General features: G+C 34.0%; 4 protein-coding genes across 10 annotated transcripts; 3 read left to right on the forward strand and 1 right to left on the reverse strand.

Annotated features, from left to right (window-relative positions):
- The first annotated feature begins 1,435 nt into the window (after window positions 1-1,435).
- Window positions 1,436-3,028, forward strand: LOC111482395. Its single transcript, XM_023128149.1, has 2 exons — window positions 1,436-1,719; window positions 2,722-3,028. The coding sequence occupies exons 1-2, from the start codon at window positions 1,479-1,481 to the stop codon at window positions 2,943-2,945; spliced, it is 465 nt and encodes a 154-aa protein (XP_022983917.1). The 5' UTR covers window positions 1,436-1,478; the 3' UTR covers window positions 2,946-3,028.
- Window positions 3,029-3,235: 207 nt separating this feature from the next.
- LOC111482394 (probable indole-3-pyruvate monooxygenase YUCCA10) lies at window positions 3,236-6,011 on the reverse strand. Its single transcript, XM_023128147.1, has 4 exons — window positions 5,315-6,011; window positions 4,159-4,392; window positions 3,736-3,861; window positions 3,236-3,564 (listed from the first exon to the last, which is right to left on the reverse strand). Exons 1-4 carry the CDS (start codon window positions 5,924-5,926, stop codon window positions 3,388-3,390), a joined length of 1,149 nt encoding a protein of 382 aa, XP_022983915.1. The 5' UTR covers window positions 5,927-6,011; the 3' UTR covers window positions 3,236-3,387.
- An 8,739-nt stretch (window positions 6,012-14,750) lies between these two features.
- On the forward strand, window positions 14,751-18,067 carry LOC111482190 (transcription repressor KAN1-like). Of its 7 annotated transcripts, none has more exons than XR_002718148.1 (7): window positions 14,751-15,867; window positions 16,142-16,218; window positions 16,475-16,520; window positions 16,782-16,950; window positions 17,555-17,654; window positions 17,754-17,847; window positions 17,888-18,067. XR_002718148.1 is itself a non-coding variant. In XM_023127868.1 (7 exons), exons 1-6 carry the CDS (start codon window positions 15,132-15,134, stop codon window positions 17,840-17,842), a joined length of 1,230 nt encoding a protein of 409 aa, XP_022983636.1. In that variant the 5' UTR covers window positions 14,751-15,131; the 3' UTR covers window positions 17,843-17,847; window positions 17,888-18,067. The 7 variants fall into 7 exon arrangements, 6 of the variants coding, with proteins under 6 accessions (XP_022983636.1, XP_022983638.1, XP_022983639.1 ...); XM_023127868.1 differs by having other exon boundaries at window positions 17,741-17,847; XM_023127870.1 differs by having other exon boundaries at window positions 14,751-15,659; window positions 15,765-15,867; window positions 17,741-18,067.
- Window positions 18,068-19,399: 1,332 nt separating this feature from the next.
- On the forward strand, window positions 19,400-21,335 carry LOC111482200 (uncharacterized oxidoreductase At4g09670-like). Its single transcript, XM_023127880.1, has 2 exons — window positions 19,400-20,019; window positions 20,596-21,335. Exons 1-2 carry the CDS (start codon window positions 19,558-19,560, stop codon window positions 21,217-21,219), a joined length of 1,086 nt encoding a protein of 361 aa, XP_022983648.1. The 5' UTR covers window positions 19,400-19,557; the 3' UTR covers window positions 21,220-21,335.
- The last annotated feature ends 883 nt before the right edge of the window (window positions 21,336-22,218 follow it).

The raw sequence follows: 22,218 nt of genomic DNA on the forward strand, positions 1-22,218 counted from the left end.
TATCGAAAGATAAAGAAAGCAAAAAGTAAATTATGATCGAGTCAAAGATCCCAACATATCTCTCCCACTGACTTATTATTGGGCTCGACAAGAGTATCATGTGAAATAAGTATTAATATAGTAGTCCACTTCAATCAAGACTTGCTACCTGTGTTGAACTCGACACCACTTCTTGTTTGATATCGACACAAACACTGAGTACCACACCCGTGAAAAATCTCTATTTTGCAGGTCTCTCGTGTCGTTTATGGCTAAGTCGACTTAACTTACTCACCAACCAAATCCGCACATCAACAGCTTAGTTAAAAAATAATAATAATAATAATAATAATTGAAATTATTAAATGGTGTCGTCAATAATAGATTAAATTTAAAAGAAAAATAAATATACAAAAGAGTTGATTGATTTGATTGGATGGAATAGCCATTTATGTACGGATTTCAATTTGTACTTGATTTTGACTTTTGATAACTTCAAATCCGCTTGTTTGATTATTTCAAAAAAAAAATAAAATGGAGATCTTCTCGGTGGATACGGCGTCGTGTCGTTCAAAAAATAGAATTTTAACAATTTATTAATTTTTAAATAGAAGAATCTAATAATATTAATTTATATTATTTCATTTTAATCCTAAGTTTGTTAGATATTGGTCGCATTGTTTGAAATAATGTCATTATTTATTCTTCAAAAAAAATAAAAATAATTATTGGCATTGTTTATTAAAAAAATGGTCGTCATAGTTGAAACCAATAATTGACTAAAAATCATTAAAAAATAAAAATAAAAATAAAAATAAAAATAAAAATAAAAATAAAATGCATGCCTTTTAATATGCATTATAAAATAGAATAATAATTGTAGACATGACCCTTGCCCTTTTGTTTACATGACCCAACCCTTTCTTCTTTTAATATTACGAATTATAAATTCAACCTCACACCAAGCTTATAAAAACATTATAATATAAACTATACAAAATATTTATTTTTCGACAACTCAACTCAATCTAACTCAAATAAGTTCATAACGGTACACCAACGGTAAATTATTTGAATTGATTGGTTCAAGTTGTTCTGGTCATTTCTTTAAATTTTGTTTTCGCAAATGAATCTATAAGGTGGTGTGCCATTAAAAACACTAGGCTTTAAAGGGGGTGGATTGTGATATCCCACATTAGTTGAGGAGGCCCTAGAAGACGCATTTTAAAGTATTGAGAGGAAGTTCTAGAGAAAAAGTTCAAAGAGGACAATATCTGCTAGCGGTGAGTCTGAACCGTTACAATTGAACCAACCCAGTTCATAATAACTGTACCCAAATCGATCAAATTTTTTGAACCCGGAAAAAACGAGAAGGAAAGTAGGGTTAGTATTAAAATAAGATAAAAGAATACATAAAATATTGAAAGTTGTTGTGTTATAAATATTGGATTGTTGTGCTGAGTGGTTGGGAGAGGCATCATAGGTGTTAGTTGAGAGGGATGAAGGGGTTAGGGTTGAAGAACAAGGAAAGGGTGGAGGGTGGTAAGAGGTTGCTGATCAGTGTAAATGTTGTGGGAAGTTCAGGTCCATTAAGATTTGTGGCGAAGGAGGAAGATTTGGTGTGTGAAGTTATTCATGCTGCGCTCAAATCTTATGCTCGTCAAGCTCGTCTTCCTCTTCTTGGCACTCATGCTTCCAACTTTCTTCTCTATTCTTCTGATTCCGAGGACCCATATGCCTGTACTTTCTGCTACCCTTTCTCTAACATTCTTCTTTTTTATTGTTTATATAGCTTCTTTTATATTTTTTGAATCGTTAAATTTGGGTTAAAATATCCGTTTGGTTTTGGTTTTCGTATTATGATCGTATGGAGATTAGAATAAAATGGAGCTTAAGGTCCGAGGAAAAACGAAGAGGGAAAGAAGAAAGACGGAAAGAGTATGAAAGAGAGTGAAACGAAAAAAAATTTCTAAAGAACAAATGGTAACTAGAGATGTTCATGGGACGGGGACCGGAAGACTTCTCCATCCTATTTCATGTCAAATTGTTTATTTATTTTTTGTGAAGATCAGACTTCCGATAGATAATTTTTTCTAATTTGTTATACTTTTTAAAACAATATAGTTATTTTAAAGTTGTTATTTTTCGATGTAATTTTAGAAAAAGATTATAAAAAATCTTAAGAAATCCATGTATTTCACTCTCAACTATATTTTTAAAATTTTAATATTATAATATAGTCTTTATAATTAGGTTTTAATTTAAATATTATAATCAAAAAGTATATATATATATATATATATGCGCGTGATGAAGATATATTTATATTAGGTGGGCGAGCACAAGGAATATGATCTCATCCTCAACCCTATTTATCTAACAAGAAAAAAATATTTTTCACTCTCTCATTTTCCGTGCAAACGAGGAATCTCCTTCTCATTTGGGACGGGTCTCTGCAAGTAAAATGAGCTATCGCTACATTTAATTCATGAGACTCGAGTCCCTCAAGAATCTACTCCATATCAGGTCAAAAATTTCCGTTTAAATAGATAATAAAAGGAGTGGAGAGATTTTTTTTTTTCCTATTAGCTCCGTGTCCACCCCTAATACTTGACCCGTATAACATCGTTTCAAATAATCTACTTATGATCTTTATTAGATCAAAGCATACACAACAAAGTTTGATGTGTAGCAACAAAAGTATTACTCAATGATATGGTTTGGGTTCATGTTTTGTGGCAGCTCTTAATCCAAGGGAAACCATAGGATCAAAGCAAGCAAGAAACTTTGTGCTATGCAAGAAGGCAGCCACACCATCCCCATTGCCAGCTGATCAAAAGATGAAAAAGCTGATGACACTAAAGGAAAGCCATGGCTGGAAGGCTTGGATCAACAATTCCTTAAGTTTTAAGATACCATCCCATTCAGATATATGTCTTACTATATTGTATCATCGAAGAAGGTAATTTTAAAGAACGTTCTAAACCGCTCTCACAACACATACATAATCTAAGCGTTCTTAAATCTACAATTCTCTAATTTAAACCGTTTTATCTCTGTAATTACATATTTCAGTAGTTAACAATTTTGTATGATCCAACCATAAACTAAATTCTTCCCGAAGGGAGTCTCATTGTTCAAGTTCTATTATCAAAATTAAAAGGAACTATTCATCTACTTAATCTAGGAAAGAGCGAATTTCATCTCGTAAGATTAGTCTCCAGCTCTCTACTTAATCAAAGGAGAAGTCTTCACATAAAGTAATTCATAGTTCATTCATGATTAAGATCGATTCCCACGTAACATATTAAATATTTCATGGCCAATCAGAGATATATATATATATATATATATATATTTGGCATATATTTGGTTAACTAATATCCACCGTTTCTTCTTCTTTTTCTTCTATCCACACTTGTAGATTTGAGATGCAATATCTTTAGCAACGTTTTGAGCATCAAAATTAGATCCATGTAGCCCTCTCCTTGATAGTCCTACACAATATAACCCATTCTTTCCCTTCCAATGGTTAGGGTAGCTAGGTTTCGGTAGTCCATCGTCGTTCAAAAGATACTCATCTCCCTACATCGATATCATTTATGTTATTCGATTTCATTTCTTAAAAAAAAAAAAAAAAAAAAAAACTTTATGTCTGATTAGTATATAAACTTAAAAAAAATGTCTAATAGATCTCTAAACTTAACGTCTGTTCATATCTTAATCAATGATATGAAATTATAAACAGTGGTTTACCTTCAACCACAGATTTGTTGACCTTTTGAAGCCAGTGCAAAATATTATAGAATCGAATGGGTAATATTTTCCATTTTTAAATAATATATTATTGCCATTTATGCTTGAGATTTCTGTAGGCAAGACCTGCAAAATTAGGAAAAAAATATATAAAGTTAATATAATAAATTCATTTTCTATTCAAGGTTAATAATATAGGTAAAATAAAAAAAATTGAAAAATCAATGTCAGGGTGGGAATGCTCCCAATCCCACCTCGGGACGCTTAATCCATTTGTTCACTAACAGAAAGATGATTGATCGTTATTTACTGACTAAATTTTTGACATTTAGACGATTTTAGTAATATATTCTTTGTCCCTATTCTCATAAGAAAAATTAGGAAATTTTTTTTTCGAGATCTAAACGTGTTGCATGAAAGTACCTGAATTTGACCGGATTTAATTTTGTCAATGGTTCCTCGATCAATGATGGGATATTTTCCATACTTGACTTTCATGACCATTGGCCCCTCAATTGGTTTGATGATTCCATATTTAGTGAGGTCTCCATAAACTAGTTTGCTCACCATCTTCATTAACCAATCCACAAACCCAACTGAAAAATACTTCGACATAACCAATCCAAAGTTCACCATTTCTCTCGACATAACATGAACCTGTTTCATCATATTCATTAGTCTCGCAGTTTTAAAACACGTTTACTAAAAATAAGTTTCCACACCTTTAAAATAAATATTTCACAATCCACCCCGGACTAGAGTCTTTGCTAGCACACAATTTAGTGTTTAGTTATGATACCGTTTATAACAGCCCAAATCAACTGCGAGCAGATATTATCCTCTTTAGTTCATTACAGGTCGCCATCAACCTCACGGTTTAAGACACGTCTATTAACAAATGGGCTAAATGTTCCAAATGGTATCTTATCTTAGGTTATTAAATATATTAAAATTCTTGAAGAGTACCTATTAATGTATAAAACATTCCTAATTAGGTAATTTGGAAAGAAAATGGAAATAAAAAACTGTTACATTAAATAATAATAATATCAAGATATATTTTACGTGAAAGAAATGAATTTCCTTTACTAGCAGGTTGAATTTTGCTTCATGAATTAAACTAAATTTCATGTATTAAGTAACATTCAGACTAAATATTCAAAACATATATTAATAAAATAAAATAAAATAAGAATTTTCAATCCATAAGGTTAAAAATCACTAATTATAAATTATTTTAATACCAAAAAATATCTATATATATAATAATAATAAATTATATATATTTGGTCACCTAAAATAGTTATGGAGATTAAGGCACTAATCATGTGATATGTCCCATAATTAATTAAAATAATTAAATAAATGGAATAAATAAAAAATGCAAAAGGTTTAAATTTATATATTCTTGATTTATTTCAAAAAGTTAGAATTAAACAAGACACAAAATAAAAGAAAATAAAAGAAAATGAAATTTTGAGGAGAAAAAAAATAAATTTTGTATAATTATTTTAGTTATTGAAATTTTAAATTTGTTTGATATATATATATATATATATATAAATAAATAAGATATTACCGGGCTTCGAATAAGCAGGGAAGTATGGGCACCATGAAGAGCAAGATCCAAACCGATTTCCATACCGGAATTACCCGACCCGACAACCAAAACATTCTTCCCTTCATACCCCTTCCCTGATTTAAACGCAGTGGAGTGCATAACTTCGCCGCCGAATCCCCCAATCCCCTCCACTACCGGCGTGTAAGCCTCCGCCGTCTCTCCCGTCGCCACCACCAAAAACGCACCGGAAAACTCCTCAATTTCACCGTCGTCCAACTTCCTAGCCCTGACCCGCCATTTCTTTTCCGCAGAATCGAACTCCGCCGCCTCCACATTCCGGCGATACAGCGGCTGGATTCCGAAATTCGCGTTGTAACTGTCCAAATAGTCGAGGAAATTGGCTTTGGGAACGTATTTAGGGGCGGAGGAAGGGAAGGGCATTCCGGGAAGCTGGCAAAATTTCTTTGCGAGGTGGAGGTGAAGGCGGTCGTAGGAGTGCTTCCTCCAGAGGGGAACGGAACAGTCGTCTCTTTCGAGGATTATGTATGGGATTGATGAGAGGGTTAGAGAGGCGGCGGTGGCGAGACCGGAGGGACCGGCTCCGATGATTATCACTGCAACGTCCGCCATGGAAGCTCTGGTCTTGGTTTATTGAAGGTTTACAGAGGAAGCAGGGGAATGGTGGAGGAGAAAGGAGGTTTAGAGAGACTTTTATAACACAATTGTATGCACAAAATTATAATTAACCCAATTTAAGTATAAATTACTAAATAATATTTTATTAACAAATATTACCAAAACCATCCATTACTTCCATTATTACAATTTATCTATTTCCATTTATTGTAATGAAATATTATTAGATTTTTAAACGATTAAGAAATTAAGTAATAGTATAAAAGTAAATCCAAACTTTATTTTTAAAGAAAATGTAAAAAGAATAACCTATATAATACTATTTCAATTTCCATATCCGAAAAATTCTCAATTTATTTGTGTGAAGATTAAAACAGGTAATTAGGGATATTGAATTTCCACGTATTTATTTTTTCATTTATTACTCTTTCAAAAAGTAGTTATTTTAACGAAATTTTTAATATATACATTTTATTTTTTTAATATAACCTATTAAAAAGGGCGGATTTATGTTATTAGAAATTGAAGATAAACTAAGATGTTGTAATGGAATTTAAAAAGTCTCTTTGAAGCAGGGTAGGGACAGGGCAGGGATGGGGAATAAAATTCTCGTCATCGAACCCATTCATCTAACAGAGAGAAATCTCTCCTCACTCTTTCCTTCATTCTCCATTTAAACGAAAATCTCTGCCTCTTTCGAAATGGGTCCCACGAAGCCCTGAGCCACAAGTTGACATCTCTATTTTACCATGTTCATTTTTTAATTCTATTTCATTTTTATCTATTTACTTTCAAAATGTTCATTTTGATTACTTGAAAGATACAATTCCCTTGTTACATTTTCGAGGGACCAAAATTACTTTTCAAAGTATTAAGACGAAAATAGACCAAAACAAACTATAAAGTTTAAATTAACACGACCAAAATACATTTTAAAAGTACAAAAACTAAAAAAATGTAGGTACCAAAGTGGTATTTTAAATTGAAAGCTAGCTGGTATTGCAATCTTGAAGAGGTGGCATAGGCCCAAAGCTTGAGTTTTTTGGATAGGCCCAACAAACCCATAAAAACTTTGATACACTTAGCTCTCAACCTAACTCTTAACTCTTTTTATGTCGAAGAGTGAGCCTTACCAATTTGAGTATAGTTCAACTAGTTTAAGTTTATACTCTTAATTAAGAGATCATAGATTCCATTCAATCTAATTTCACCCGTTGTTAAACTAAATAATGATAATACCACGTTATAAACACATAAATCTTTAAAAGTTTTAATAGTTTCTTTGATTTTTTTAAAAATACTAGGAAAAATCATTAATATTTTGTTTCAAAAATATTCTTAACCGAAAGTACCTTTGAAAATTTGAGCATTAACCTCTAAAATATTTATAAAAAAAAAAAAGATCAAAAATGTTTTTTCTGTATTTTTTAAACCCTCTTAAAAATTCAAGAGTATTTATAATAAAGCAATGTATCAATTCTTTATGCTTTCCCTCGAGGCTATTTAAAGCACGTCTTACTGGCACGCCCCATCTCGTGTCTATTCCTTTTTGGGAAGAGCCTCCTTGCTAAGACATCGTCCTGTGTCTAGCTCTAATACCATTTATAACGGCCCAAGTCCATCGCTAACGAATATTATCCTCTTTGAGCTTTCCATTTCGAGCTTCCCCTCAAGGCTTTAACACGTGTCTACTAAGGAAATGTTTCCACAATTTTATAAAGGGTGTTTCGTTTTCCTTCCCAACCAACCTAGGATATCACCGTTTCTAACCAAAACCAGCTACAAGTGTATTTTTGAATTTTTTTTTTTTTTGGAAAGTTTAAGAATATATATATATTTAAATTTAAGGGTACTATTGAAATCAGGTAAAAATTCAAAGAGTATTTTTAAGACAACCTAAAATTCAAAAGCTAATTTATTAGTTGAGCCTATATTTTAATAGTAGGAGAGACAAAGTATGCAAAGTAATATATTGGTCGAGAAAGAAAAGACATTATGAGTATAACTCAACTCGATTAAGACATTATGAGAAGTTGAAGTCTCAAGCGTGCTACATTGTTGAACGAAAAATGGAGATAGAAACAAAAAAATTGAGTAGAGAAAGATTTAAATGAGATGAGAAATTTTTATTAAATGTGAAGGAGACAATAGGGGTCACGAAGTTCGGTGAAGGACAATGTCAACATCTCTAATGGGTCAGCCCCCACAACAAGGCACGATGTGAAAGCTCACTCTTAATAGGGAACTATAGACTCAGTACAAAATTTTTACTACCATTTAAATTACACGTTTAAATTTAGGGTTTCGTTTAAAGGTAAAAAGTTATAAATTAAAGCAATTTTAATAGATTTTACTTTTTAATCCTTTCTATACACCGAGTTTTTTTTATTAGAGTGTCCAAAAAACTCTTCTTTTTATAGTAGGGTAAAATTGAATTTAATATCTAACGAGGGTCGAGAGTGATACAATAGATGCTGTAACGATGGTGGAGTGAAAAGAAAAGTAAGGGTTTGTAGTTCTTGATGTTCAATCATAAAGCAATTGATTACAAAATCATATGCTTTCATCTCTCACATCACTCTCTCTCTCTTGTCAATTTCATACCAAGCCTACAACTCTGTTCCATGTGTCAATGTTTATCTTCTCTAGTAGTCGAATTGGGAGAAGCCGTACGTATTATTGCGGGTCAATCTATTGGAGAACCATTTCGTTTTTCTTTTTAATCGATGTGAAATCTTATAATTACCCTTTTGAGGTTTAGTGTTTTTATTGGCACATTGTCCAAGTAATTTGATTTTAATACCATTTCTAACCGCTCAAGTTCATTGTCAGTAGATATTGTTCGTTTTGGTCATGTCATGTATTGTCGCCAGTCTCACGGTTTTGAAATTTTTTTGTTAGAGAGAGGTTTCCACACTCTTACAAGGAATGCTTCATTCCTCTCTCCAATCGAAGTTAAATCTCACACTGAAACACTTTGTTTTTGTAATGTCTTATGTCCAAGATTCAGATCAAGATTTGGAATCCAGAGTTCCAAGTAAAAGAAGGGTACATGAATGAACCAAGACTCCATCTGAATGAGAGGAGTTTAAGAATAGGATAGCTAAGAAAGACTTAAAATAAGAACTCTATAGTTAAGTGTGTTTGGAGCAATCTTATATTGAGTTAGCTCTGGAGAATTTTCCTAAGATGCATGTGATTGAGGACAAAACATGGTGAAATAACTCATATTGATCTGTGGAGATAGTTTTTACTCTTAGAAGCGAGGAGTAAGTAACACGACCATGTCACGTGAGATGTAGAGAAATACCGAGACCATCAATATCGAATTCTAAACATGACAGTTAAATGATTATGGGAATTATTAGTTTGATTCTTTCAATGGAATTGAGTATCAACAATCATAAAGTAAAATAAGTTAATTTATTTTTCCTTTTAATTGAATGAACCTTTAAATATTGAATTATTTTTTCTGAATTTAAATGTGTGTCGGTTTGTGCTGTTCTGTACATAACCCCACACTGCATGTTTCTAAATAAATCTCTCTGCAAAATCCGACAGTAAAAGATGTCTTTGAACATACTCCAATTTTCCAAAGCTAATTAAGACTTTTTATCCACTTTAATACGTTATGCATAGCTACCAGTCTCACGGTTTTAAAACGCGTCGGTAAGAATCGAAGTGATTCCCATTATGGTCCCTTTCGGTTTTGAATCAAGAAAGATGATTTAATCACTTCCCTGTTCTCTAGACATTGAGGCCGACAGCTAGTAGAGGCAGTCAAGGCAGCTGGTTTGAGCCCACAAGAGAAACAAAGAGTCAAAGGTGGTGGCTGGGAGGCTCTCATTCTCCAATATATTCTTTGAGGAGTATTACTTAGAGGAATATGCATGAATTATTGGAGTGCGAGGGCATCTCTCCATCAACCTATATGCATATTCTTTCCAGATCTTAATTATTTGAGGGCAAATCTGTCTTTTCATGTTTTCGACGTTTATTTATTGATAATCTTTTTTAGGGACGTTTGAAAAGTGGGATGATTTGAAATGATGGATTGATTTGATATGTTTTGATTGTAAGTGTTTGGATTACCGTTGAGATAAAATAATCAAACCTGAATTATGTGACACTTGAGTAAAGGTAGGGTGCATGAATAAACTGAAACCAAAATAGAATGGCTAAAGAATTGAAAGTTACTACCTATACTAATAATGTGCACCTTCTTTTTCGATGACTTAATAATAGGAACTTCAAAGTTAAACGTGTTTTGCTTAGAGCAATTCTATGTTGAGTGATCCTTTGAAATTTAAGATGCTAGTTAAATATTCAATATGATTCTACCGTATCTGGATTTGTTCAAGTAACATATTCTAGCAAATTGAAAGGATATTTTGATCAATCCAGAGATCATTTCGATTCCACAAGAGTGTCTTCTAGCACATCGTCCGATGCTTAGCTCTTATACCATTTGTAATAGCCAAAGCCCATCGCTAGCAAATATTGTCCGCTTTAGCCCATGATGTATTGTTGTTAACGTCACGGTTTTAAAACGCGTTTGTTAAGGAGAATATGAAGTTGTTTATTTATTTATTGTTGGAAGAGTATGTCAATATGATCTTGATAAGGTGCATAGTAGACCTCTCAAAGTTGCCTTTGGCATCTTGCTAGCCCATGAAGGCTGACTTTTCAAAGAGAGTAAACGTCCATACACCTCTAGTCATCCCCGACCATCTCACATAGTAAACCGAGTATACATTATTACATTCCTAAAGTTGAAACTCTTTCTCACTCCTTACATTAATCATGATCATAACTTGTTAAAGTAAATAATTTCTTTTAATCACCATTTGAAGGGTTAAAAGTTTCTTTTTTAGAGAGACGGTAAATACTCACAAATTTGCATATAAAAATCTTGAGACTTCCGCCCTTAGAAGTTTGAGTATCATCCCGTCATTTCTAAGATTTCAAGTAATTCTTGTGATAGATTGGATCCGAGTGATCATTAATTTCTCATAACAGTGGCAAACAAGAACAAAAATTTATCGAACTTTTAGAATCGAAAGTATTAACTTATTTTTCCGAGTAATAATTAGGGTTGATGAGATTAGGTGGATAGCATTTAAGCTCATGGGATCTTTTTCTATGGCCTACTTATAATATAGGTTGGAAGAAAATGATATGTACACATCAAGTTGAATTGTTAAAGGCTTCAGTCTTTTTCTTCTGAACATACTATGAATTGCCTCATTTATTTTACGTAAATTACACTTTAAGTTTGGCTTTGGAAAACGAGCCTCTCACTCTTGTTTTCATTACTTCCATCTGTCAAATTAAATTCCATTCCATTAGATTATACCATAATATAGTTATCATCTTAGTTAGCGGTCCCCATTTTCCGACCCATGTCGGGTTTTGTGCCACCATCTTCAGTCGTTTTGATTTTCTTTCAAGAAGATGATGCTCTTGGGGATCGTTAGGAGAGAAATCCTACCTTAGCTAATAAGGGATTGATCATGAGTTTATAAATAAAGAATACATTTCGATTAGTACGAGGCAAAATTCATGAGAGTTTATGCTTAAAGTAAACAATATCATACCATTGTGGAGAATCGTGGTTCTTAACAAATGTTTGATCATGAAGAGTATTGAATCAAGGATCATGAACATTGATTCTCTATCATGTCAAAGATCATCTTACTTGTGTTTGCGAATTATAACGACAATCAAAAGTTTCATCCATTGGTATTGGATGATGGTTTATGTTCAGACCACTCAACCATCTTTGGATGGTGCTCATCAGACTCTTATCCAAGAACATTCTAGCAATATGATTGGGAGTAAGGTTGTCTATAATAAGGATCATGTTTTTTTGTTTTGTTTGTAAGTGACACGTTAGAAATTTTGATAGGCCAAATCAACCTGACAAGATTCACTTGTCTTTATACTCACTATGAATCGAATGGTTATGCCGTGTCCACGTGTCTTAAAAATCATGGTTATGACAATGTGACACCCGAATAAAGTAGGAGTATGTAAATGAACCAATATCATATCTGAATGATAGCGATTTTAAGAATAAGATAACTGAGAAAGACTTAAAATAACTTAAAGTTATTACGAATATTAATAATGTGCACTTTTATTTACATTGCACGAGTATAATTGAGCTGATATAAAATACGCATTTTTTACGGGGTTGGTGAGGGAGTGGACCAAGCATGCAAGGTTAAAGTGATGGCATGTAAATTGAAAATTGACATTTGTAAGAGAGATGTTCCTTATAAAGTAAAACCAAGCACGCATTTAATACAACAAACTAAGCATTTAATGAATACCCACACCTCTACCAATCATAAAACAACTCACCAAGAAAAAGAAATTAGAGATGTGACACCATAAATAACCAACAAGATCGAACACAACCAAAAGATCGAACACAAAGATAAGGTGGGGGAGGGGACATGTTGCCTCACAATATCATATCGCACGAGAATATTAAACCCATCAGGTATCGAATTGAAATTGAAGTGTCGTCTAATAGAAACATATAAACATAAAAGTAGTCCTGATATTTTCTTGCGACATGATTATGTTATCTACTTGTTTTGTAATGCTTTTAAGAGTAAAGACCATGTAGAATTGAAATGTGATACTTGATTGTCTCGACATCCTCTTGCAACATGATCAATTTATGCACTTCTAAGAGTGAAGATTATTTAAAATATGAATTCGGTGCTTAATGGACTTGACATTCGTCTACGACATGACCACGTTGCTTTTTTTTTTTTTTTTTGAAGTGTTTTAGAAAGTGAAGACCATCCCTATAAATCAATATGGGTCTTTTTAGAATGTTTTTTTTTCTCACTCACTTACTTTCTAGAATTTCAGAAAGTCAGTCAACATATAAACGGGTCAAAGCTAATCACATTTTACTTTAGAGTTTTTATGATTGAGTTACCGAAAAAAAGATACGACTTTTTGATACATGTCGTAACTATCAATTCTTTTAAGCATTTTTTAGAATCACTCTCATTCGAATGTAGTTTCAACGTCTACCATGACGAATGTTGAGGAAAGCACCGTTCATGACAATCAAGCTCTTTGTTGAAGGCCACGAAGTCATGTCACTTTCTAATAACTCGAGTCTAATGCCCAAGTTAGAAGATCCTTCTTCAACGGATGCTGAGCTTCATCCGACTGAAGCATTATTAGGAGTGTTCGTAAATTCTTTTCAATTTAGGTTAGGTTTGAAAAACTAACAAAATTCAAGTCTTTATGTAACATGTATTGTTGATATTGTCCGTTTGAGACTATTACGTATTGCTGTCAGCCTCACGATTCTAAAACGTTTGTACTAGAGAGAGATTTCCACACATTTATAAAAAATGTTTCGTTTTCTTCTCCAACCAACGTGCAATCTCTCAATAGACAAGTATGATTTTTTTTTATAAATAATTTATTTTTTTAAAAAAAAGAACAACTTGACAGCCCTTATACTAAAAACAAGTATGATCGTTCTATTTGACATTATTACTTGTTTATAGTTATTCAAACCTACGACTTATACGAGTATAATTGAACGAATATTAAGCGATAAAATTAAAAATGAGTTATTTATTTCATTAAAATCCCAATAAATGAAAGCAAATAAATATTTAGAATAATTGTGTTTCATTTACTGAAAAAGGACTGAAAATTATTTTTTTGTTCACTTCGCATGGTACAAAAAATAAAGAGAGTATTTATTTATAATTTTCAAAATGAAAATAAATATATTTTGGTCCTATAAAGGAAATGAACATTACGAATTTATTTGTTAAAAAAACAATAAAAAATAATAATAATAAAAAAAAGTAATCACACGTGGAACCTGTCTTTTCTCTCTCTAACATTTTTTTTTATCCTCTCCAAACTCTCCCTTTTTCCTTTTTTTTTTTCTTTTAAATATTAAATATCTAAATTTAATTTTTAAATTTTTTATAATTCCTAAAATAATTCGTCCTTGGTTTAAATATGAATTTATATTTTATCAAAATTATTTAAATGATAATAATGATAATTTTCAACGTAATAGAAAAAAAAAAACTTTTTAATTTTTCTTTTATTTTGTTAATATGTCTATCTTAAAGCCACATAAATTTATGCAAGCAAGTATAAACAATATTTGCCCAAATATATTTGTAAGGATCACACTTCAAATTTTGATAGTAAATAAAATTTTCTTATGAATTTTTTCATTTTCGACATTTAGAGGTACATATTCATAAAGGAAAAAGTACGTCTCCACTTAATCGAGGTTCGACTCCTTTTCTTTTAGAGTCTTGGAGTTTTAGTCATTTTTTACTATGCCTTCGAGACTCACAATACTTTTGTTCGACATGAAAAGATTCTATTCTAATAGTAGGTTAGATGAACACGACTCTCCACAATGGTATGATATTTGAAACTCTCATGGCTTTACTTTGTTTCTCCAAAACACCTCGTACAAATGGAGATAATATTATTTGATTATAAACTTACGATCATTCCCTAAATTAGTCTATGTGGACTTTCGACGTTCATCCAACAATAAGAACTACTACTGTTCTTTTAAAAAGTGTAACAATTAATTATTGTAATTTACTAATTAAATAGATTAAATTACCAATTTGAACATGCTCAACTGATCAACATTTAGCTATTACTTTCTTCATCTTTCTTAATGTCATTTTCAGGAGAGAAACGATCATAATCCTCAAAACCCAAATCCAAAATCCCATATCTTTTTCATTTCTCTATCTGTTTTCTTCTTTAGTTTTTCCTTTTTTTCCAATTCTCCTTCTCTCTCCTAGTTTCTCTCTCCTAACTTCTCTCTCCTAGTTTCTCTCTCCTAACTTCTCTCTCTACACCATTTTTCTGTTTATTTGGGTTTGTGGGTTTAGGTTTTTGCAAGTTTTTGTGAGTTTTCCCATCTGGGTTTGATCAAATTACAACAAAAAACCTATATTTTCAATCCCCCATGAAACCTTTCTCAAGAAAAATCAGATCTTGAGAAGAGCTTCCCCCCATTGAAGAACATCCAAAGCTCCCACCTTTTCTAAATTCCTCTTTCTTTTCACTTCCTTCATCACCAAGTTACCCACAAACAGACAAACAAACAAAAAGCTGCTAAAGCAAGAACACCAAGAACACCAAGAACACCAAGAACACCAAGAACAAGATGCCCTTAGAAGGTGTTTTTATTGAACCTTCTTCAACCCCACTTCCTGATCTCTCTCTTCAAATCAGCCCTCCAAATGTTTCTTCTTCTTCTTCTTCTTCTTCTTCCTCTTCAATTAGAACTCTCAGCCATGGATTTCCACAAACAAGTTTTGATCTTTTGATTCAAAGAAACGACCCCCGAGCTCGCACCGAGCTCTCTCTAGGATCCAACAACAGCAATTCCCTTAGCGGAGTGCCACTGGATACTCCAACACGGCCTCCTCATCTTCGAGGGCTTTCGATGTTCGACGTATCATCCGACGGGTTGCAACCGATCAAAGGGATTCCCGTGTATTACAATCGTCCGTTTCCATTTTTGGGTGTGGATCAAAAAGATCAATATTTTCACCATCAATTTCCATCTCCTTGCTTCTTCCCAAATTACTCGAACTCGAACGGAATTGTTCAAATGGGTTATCATCATCGAGGAATCGGAGGAAATAACTCGTCTTCGAGGTTCAACAATGGGGTTGTTTCTATAGAAGCAGTTAAATCTTTGAACTATAATAATCATAGTAATTATAGTAATGCAGCTTCTTCTTCTTCTGATGTTTGTTCTCATGGAATGATGATGAGATCCAGATTTTTGCAGAAGCTTCCTGCAAAACGAAGCATGAGGTCTCCTAGAATGCGATGGACTACCTCCTTACACGCTCGCTTCGTTCACGCCGTCGAACATCTCGGCGGCCATGAAAGTAAACAAAAAAAAAAAAAAAAAAAAATCACCTTTTTTCTTCTTTATTGTTCGATTTGATCTTCTCGACATGTTTCAATAATACCCTTTTCGTGTTTTCACCTGTCGGTGAGTTTACTCAGTGAATTAGCAGAAATTTAGACGAAAAAGTCCAAAATCGTCAAAATTTCTACTAATTTGTTGAGCATCACCGAAGTAAACACGGAATTATTAGAGACTAGAGCGTATATTTATCGAATTTGAAAAGGGGACAAAACACGGGTTTTGTTTTGCAGGAGCAACACCAAAATCAGTTCTTGAGCTGATGGATGTGAAGGATCTAACACTGGCTCATGTGAAAAGCCATTTACAGGTAATCATCTCTAAAACCCTTCATTGTAATCACAAATCATTCTGTTTTCTCTCTCTTAAATGGTGAGTGATTGAATGAATGATTGAATTTTGTGTTTGTGGAGAATTGAGGAAGAGAGAGAAAGAGGGGGAAAAGGTTGTCATCATTACATAATAATATAAACTTTGGATTCAAATATAATGAACAAACATAGACAGTTCAGAGAGCCCACACACAACTCATAGAAGAGAGAGTTATTTATTTATTTTTGATGCAGATGTATCGGACTGTTAGGACCACTGACAAGCCTGCAGCTTCCTCAGGTAATTGGTATTGCTTGACTCTCTTTTATTTATTCATTTTACTATTTCTTTTTTGATCTTCAAAATCTCATAACGGGTCAAGAGCGTTTGGAGTGTGTGTTGAACTTTTGTTCGATTCGATTTGGTTTGGTTTGGTTTGGTTTGGTTTGATTTTTTACGTTTAATTCAAATTGAGTTGAAGAAATCTGTAAATTTAACTGTTAATTTCGAGTTTGAATCTTCACTAAGTGAGATATTTGATTTGTTGTTGGAGTAATGAAGGCCAATCAGACGGTTCGGGAGAAGATGAGGTATCGCCTACATTGGGGACGACTAGCGGGGATCATGGCCCCAAACAATTTTCCGATCAAAGAGCTTCGCCCGACCGGTCCAGCCAGCAATCGCCGGATTTGGAATTTGGCTCCTCCACTCTTTGGTCTAATTCTTCAAGGTTACTTACATTCATTTTTCCATTTCTCTTTTGTCTCTTACAATTTGGTGATAAATATATGTGTTTTTGCTTTGGAATTGAATATTTAGGGTAATGTTTAGTTAGGGTTTGCTTAGGGAATGTGAAGAGAATGTATATTGGATAGAATGGAAGCTTTCATATTAGCTTAGCTCTAATAGTTTTCTTCTCGAAAAATGTATAGCAATTTGAACGAAATGATGTGATAACGTTGTAAATTAAAACAATTTTGTTTCCTGGAAATTTTTGATTTGTTTATGGATAGAATTTTATGTGAAAATATAAATCCTAAGGTATTTAACCTTTCCTAAAATTAACAAATCTATTAGACATAAAATTAAATTTGGTATCAAACTAGGTCCGGGTCCTCTGAATCCTAGCTTGGGTGAGTTGTAGATCAAGCGCTTCTAGAATGGCTCGAGGTCATTGAACCAAAAAGGCATCCTAAGAGAACTGGGTCCGATTCAGGATTCTACGTTAGTTTCTAAATTCTCATTTTGTGTATCTTTAGAAATGAATTTTTTTTTGTTGTGGGTGTTCCTCAAATACAATCATATTGTTTTTCTGAAGGTGCTTCATTTTGCAGAGATGTTTGGGCACAAACAAACGCCAATGAAATGGATGTGATTAGGCCAAGTTTGTATACGCCAATGAAAATGCAGCAGAAATGCATGCACCAAATTCAGGTAGCCTTATAGCATGTTTGGGAGTGATTGTTGTTAATTTTAAAGATGAAAAAAGTGTGGGAGAATTTGAACAAAGTATATGACAGGAATGTGATTCAGGTGCAATGAAGAGATACAGTTCAGAATGCAACAAACCAAGCTTGGAGTTCAGGTTAGGCAGAGCAGAGTGGGATGTCAAAGAACACTGAATTTGGTCTGTTTTTCAATCTCTGTCGACTCAGTTTCTAATCTTGGTGAGTGCCATATATATAGAGAGAGAGATACTTGTGATACACAGTTGGAAGAGATTTTAGCTTGGGAGGAACAAGATGATGAAGATATATATATAGTGATTTAGTAATTCAATGTTTTGAGCTACCATTATTCACTTCTCTATATCTCGATCCTCCTTTTCTTCAGACCGAACCATAAAAGGAAGAATCAGATCGATTTCCTAAATGCTTTTTGGGATATTGTTCAAAGTCGTGTACTACAAAATGCGTAGAAGCAATCGAAGAATTTCTCGATTTTTTTTTTCTTTCTTCTTTTTTGGGAAATACTTTTAGATTTCATATTTGGATTTGTTTTGATGAAATACTTTGGTAGTTATTGAAATATGAATCAAAGAGGTTTGAGTCCACTTTTAGCAAATTGTTTATTGTGTTTCTTAAATGACAATAAAAAAAAAATTCTACTCCCTAATTTCTTATTCATGTATATCTTTTTGTTTATTTAATATTATTGAAGAACTTTATATCATTCTTAAACTATACTAACGAGCTTTATTGCATGAGCATTTGAAAATATGCGATAAGTGAGTCCTACGTTGAGGTTGGAAAATGCAATCACATGCAATATAACTGATAGAATTTATTTGGCCTTCAACTTCGAAGAGTGCGAATTTATCTAGCCAGCAAACTGCGAACCTAACTCGACAGGGCGACCACCGAGATAAACAAACTAAACAAAGAAGGGCGCAGGAGCCCGCCCAAGTCAAGGGCCTTCGTTTGCTGCGCATATACATGAACCCACTCCTTAAGCTGGACTATGAAGAAACAACTTTAAAATGAGTCTATTAGAGGAAAATGTATGTATCGGACCTAAACAAGAACAAGGGAAGAAACTATCCGAATCATACTTGGACCAATGAGAAAACCCCTGAACTGAACCAAAATTGACCAAGTCGAACCTTGACTTAACTAGCTGAAGAGCTACCTGCAAACCTGAGGAGTGAGGAAACCGCAGAGTAGCATGTGTGTATGAAAATACTTAACAAGTAACCTAAATGTAGATTTTTCAATGGTTCTTTTAGTCTTATCTGATAAGTCTTACATGTAGGCTTTACTTTTAAGTTTTAGCTCCTCGAAGCTTATTATTCTTCATAATTTAACTCCCGGGAGTTTAACGTCTTATCATAAGCTAGTTCCTTAGAACTAGTCGAAACATATAATCTATCTAGCTCCTAGAAGTTCAATTCCTTCTTTCCTAGTCTAGCCCTCTTGGAGTGCATCATTTTCAGTGGCCTAACTCCTTAGAATATAATAAATTCATCTATCTTAATCATATACCTCATTAGAATTCATCTATCTTATTAAGGATACTCAATAGTTTTAGATATCTTAATTAGCTCTTTACTGTTTTCTCCAATCATGTTTCTTAATCTATCTATCATTTTTTTTTTTTTTTTTGAAGGTTGGATATGACATAATCTGTATTCTAAAACCCATTTTTCTTTTTAAATTTTTTACTTTTATTATTATTATTATTTTCTGGCTGCTGCATTTTATCATTCCCCTTGTCCAAACCACACACAGCCACCCAGACCACATCGGTATCCACAAATTCATAGCCCAAAAGAACTTAACCTTCTCTCTTCCACAGCCCGCCCTTTCTGTAATCCTTCCATTTCTTCACTTTTCCCTAGATGGCGGAGAACCCGATCCGTTTCGGCATCGTCGGCTGCGCCGAGATTGCCAGAAAAGTAGCCAGAGCCATAAATTCAGCACCCAACTCCACCGTCTCCGCCGTTGCCAGCCGATCACTTGACAAGGCTTTGAACTTCGCCGCCGTCAATGGCTTGCCGGAAACTGTCAAGGTTTACGGAGGATACGATCAGATTCTCGACGACCCTTGTGTGGATGCCGTGTACATGCCACTGCCGACCAGCCTTCATCAGAGGTGGGCAATTCTGGCTGCTGAGAAGAAGAAGCATATTCTCTTGGAGAAACCCACGGCGCTGGACGTTGAAGAGCTTGATAAGATTCTTGATGCCTGTGAGTCGAACGGTGTGCAGTTCATGGATGGATCTATGTGGCTGCATCACCCTAGAACTGCCAAAATGAAGGAGATTATCTCTGATACTAAGCTTTTTGGCCATGTTAACTATGTAAGATCTTTTCCCAACTTCAGAATCTTGCCTTAGCTTCTCAAATACACCTTACATGAGGCTAAATTGTACATTTAGGACTTAAAATTTTAAGGGGTTTTAATTAAAACTTTAGATTTTGGTTCTAATAAGTAACACCGTTGATATGGCACATTGGTCCTGAAATCAAGTTAAGTCGTCATTTTTAAGTTCAATAAGTGTGCCAACCAAATTAAGTCCAATAGTTAATGGTAGGAACATAAACTAAATTAGAACCTGTAACGGTTTAAGCCCATCTCAGCAGATATTGTGATATTTGGATTTCCCTCAAAGCCTTTAAAATGATCTGCTTTTGGTTGTCCTCTTTAGATTTTCCTCAAAGTCTTTAAGACATGTCTACTAGGTAAAGACTTTCACACCCTTATAAAGAATATTTCGTTCTCCTCTCCGACCGATGTGGGATCTCACCTAAAAAAATTAACAACCACGTTAAGGTTAGGTAGAAGTAGAACCATTCATATAATTTAACATATTATTAACCAGAAAAACCTCTAAATGCTGCAAGTGACGAGTATTGTTTCTCTTTGCAATTTCAAGATTCACAGCACATCAACAACATCAGGAACAAAACAATTTCTCGAGGAAAATATAAGAGTGAAACCGGACCTGGATGCCTTGGGTGCATTGGGAGACTTGGCCTGGTACTGCATAGGAGCCCTTTTGTGGGCGAAGGACTACAAATTGCCAACACAAGTCCATGCGCTACCAGATGTTACCAAGAATTCAGCAGGCGTTATCTTGTCCTGCACAGCCTCCCTTCAATGGGGTAAATCATCAAACGAAACATCTGCAACAATTCATTGCTCTTTCCTATCTCATACCTCCATGGACATAGCCATATCTGGTGCCTGTGGATCGCTGAACGTTTACGACTTCATCATCCCTTACCAAGAGACTTCAGCATCATTTGAGTTCACCTCAGGAGCAAAGTTTGCAGAACTCCATATTGGATGGAACACAAGACCAGAAGAAGTTGAGGTGGTTAATGAGCTACCGCAAGAGGCTCTGATGGTTGCAGAGTTCGCCAGGCTTGTAGGGGCCATAAAAACAACAGGGTCTCGTCCTGATAGCAAGTGGCCACAGATAAGCAGGAAGACACAGCTAGTGATGGATGCTGTAAAAAAATCCATTGATAGTGATTGTAAACCAGTGTATTTGTAGTTCTATTTTTGACAAACAACAAGCTTATTGTATAAACAACATCTACATAAACGCTAATGTTATCAAGGAAAGGTCTTTGGGTGAAATGGATATATCTACCTCGGAATCATCTGTGCTAATGTCTGCACCTTGTATGCTGGCCCTTCTGTCTAACTGAAATTCAGAAGCTTTAGTTCTTCTAGTAATTGTAGAGGCTAAGATGCTCCACCATCGATTCTGATCTGTCTGAAAAAAAAGGAACGAAAGATCTGTCAAAAGATCAAAGGTTATCAGATAATATTGAACTCAATCCTTCATCCATATTGTGATCACAGGGCTCAAGATGCTATATTATGAACATGTTGAAAATTTAAAGACGTCGTTCTAATTGTAGGTGTGGTTGTGCTGCTGAGATGCCCAATTCAAGCACGCTCATCGATGAATCCTAATTTTTTTGTTCCTGAAATGAATGGCGGTCAATGAAAATGAAACAACAATTCACTGTTGATCATTCTTGTTTTATGTCGTTTCTCCCCTGTTTCCTCTGGAAGATCATAATCAAAATCTTCAATTTCTTCAGATAACTCAATGTCAATCCACGAAGACCAATTCAGATAACTCCTGGATGGTTCATATACTTCTTTTGAGTGGTTTAGCAAAGAGACCATGTGATCTTCTTGTTTCCTTGACGTTTGAGCCACTTGTTGTATTTGAATACCAAGAGAATTCAAGGAATCAAAAATATTATATGAATTTTTCTCAGAGCAGCCCTCAAATAGATGCCTATAAGCACTTTCCCAGAAACAATTGGACAAAGTCAATTTGTTCTTAGCATTCTCAATTCGCCTCACCCCCCTTTCGATCATCGAAACCCTCCATGGAAAATTCAGCAACACTGTAATGCATAAAAGGATCCATGGCAGAGTCCAAGGACGAAGAAGACGAAAACCAGCCCCACAAATCTCACTTGAGCAAGACAAATAAAGAATCACCAAAAACAGAACACGCTCCATTGTATCA

Source organism: Cucurbita maxima, unplaced genomic scaffold, assembly GCF_002738345.1.
Source record: "Cucurbita maxima cultivar Rimu unplaced genomic scaffold, Cmax_1.0 Cma_Scf00007, whole genome shotgun sequence".
Taxonomy (NCBI): Eukaryota; Viridiplantae; Streptophyta; class Magnoliopsida; order Cucurbitales; family Cucurbitaceae; genus Cucurbita; species Cucurbita maxima.

What these genes read in the sequence shown, in the direction of transcription:
- LOC111482395 (XM_023128149.1), top strand. Translation starts at nt 1,479, where the DNA reads ATGAAGGGGTTAGGGTTGAAGAACAAGGAAAGGGTGGAGGGTGGTAAG. An exon ending in TTCCGAGGACCCATATGCCT is followed by an intron (nt 1,720 to 2,721) that starts GTACTTTCTGCT and finishes GTTTTGTGGCAG; the next exon opens with CTCTTAATCCAAGGGAAACC.
- LOC111482190 (XM_023127867.1), top strand. Translation starts at nt 15,132, where the DNA reads ATGCCCTTAGAAGGTGTTTTTATTGAACCTTCTTCAACCCCACTTCCT. An exon ending in ATGTGAAAAGCCATTTACAG is followed by an intron (nt 16,219 to 16,474) that starts GTAATCATCTCT and finishes TTTTTGATGCAG; the next exon opens with ATGTATCGGACTGTTAGGAC. An exon ending in AATGCATGCACCAAATTCAG is followed by an intron (nt 17,655 to 17,740) that starts GTAGCCTTATAG and finishes AGTATATGACAG; the next exon opens with GAATGTGATTCAGGTGCAAT.
- LOC111482394 (XM_023128147.1), bottom strand. Translation starts at nt 5,926, where the DNA reads ATGGCGGACGTTGCAGTGATAATCATCGGAGCCGGTCCCTCCGGTCTC. An exon ending in CCCTGCTTATTCGAAGCCCG is followed by an intron (nt 4,393 to 5,314) that starts GTAATATCTTAT and finishes ATGATGAAACAG; the next exon opens with GTTCATGTTATGTCGAGAGA. An exon ending in CAACAAATCTGTGGTTGAAG is followed by an intron (nt 3,565 to 3,735) that starts GTAAACCACTGT and finishes ATATCGATGTAG; the next exon opens with GGAGATGAGTATCTTTTGAA.
- LOC111482200 (XM_023127880.1), top strand. Translation starts at nt 19,558, where the DNA reads ATGGCGGAGAACCCGATCCGTTTCGGCATCGTCGGCTGCGCCGAGATT. An exon ending in TTTTTGGCCATGTTAACTAT is followed by an intron (nt 20,020 to 20,595) that starts GTAAGATCTTTT and finishes TGCAATTTCAAG; the next exon opens with ATTCACAGCACATCAACAAC.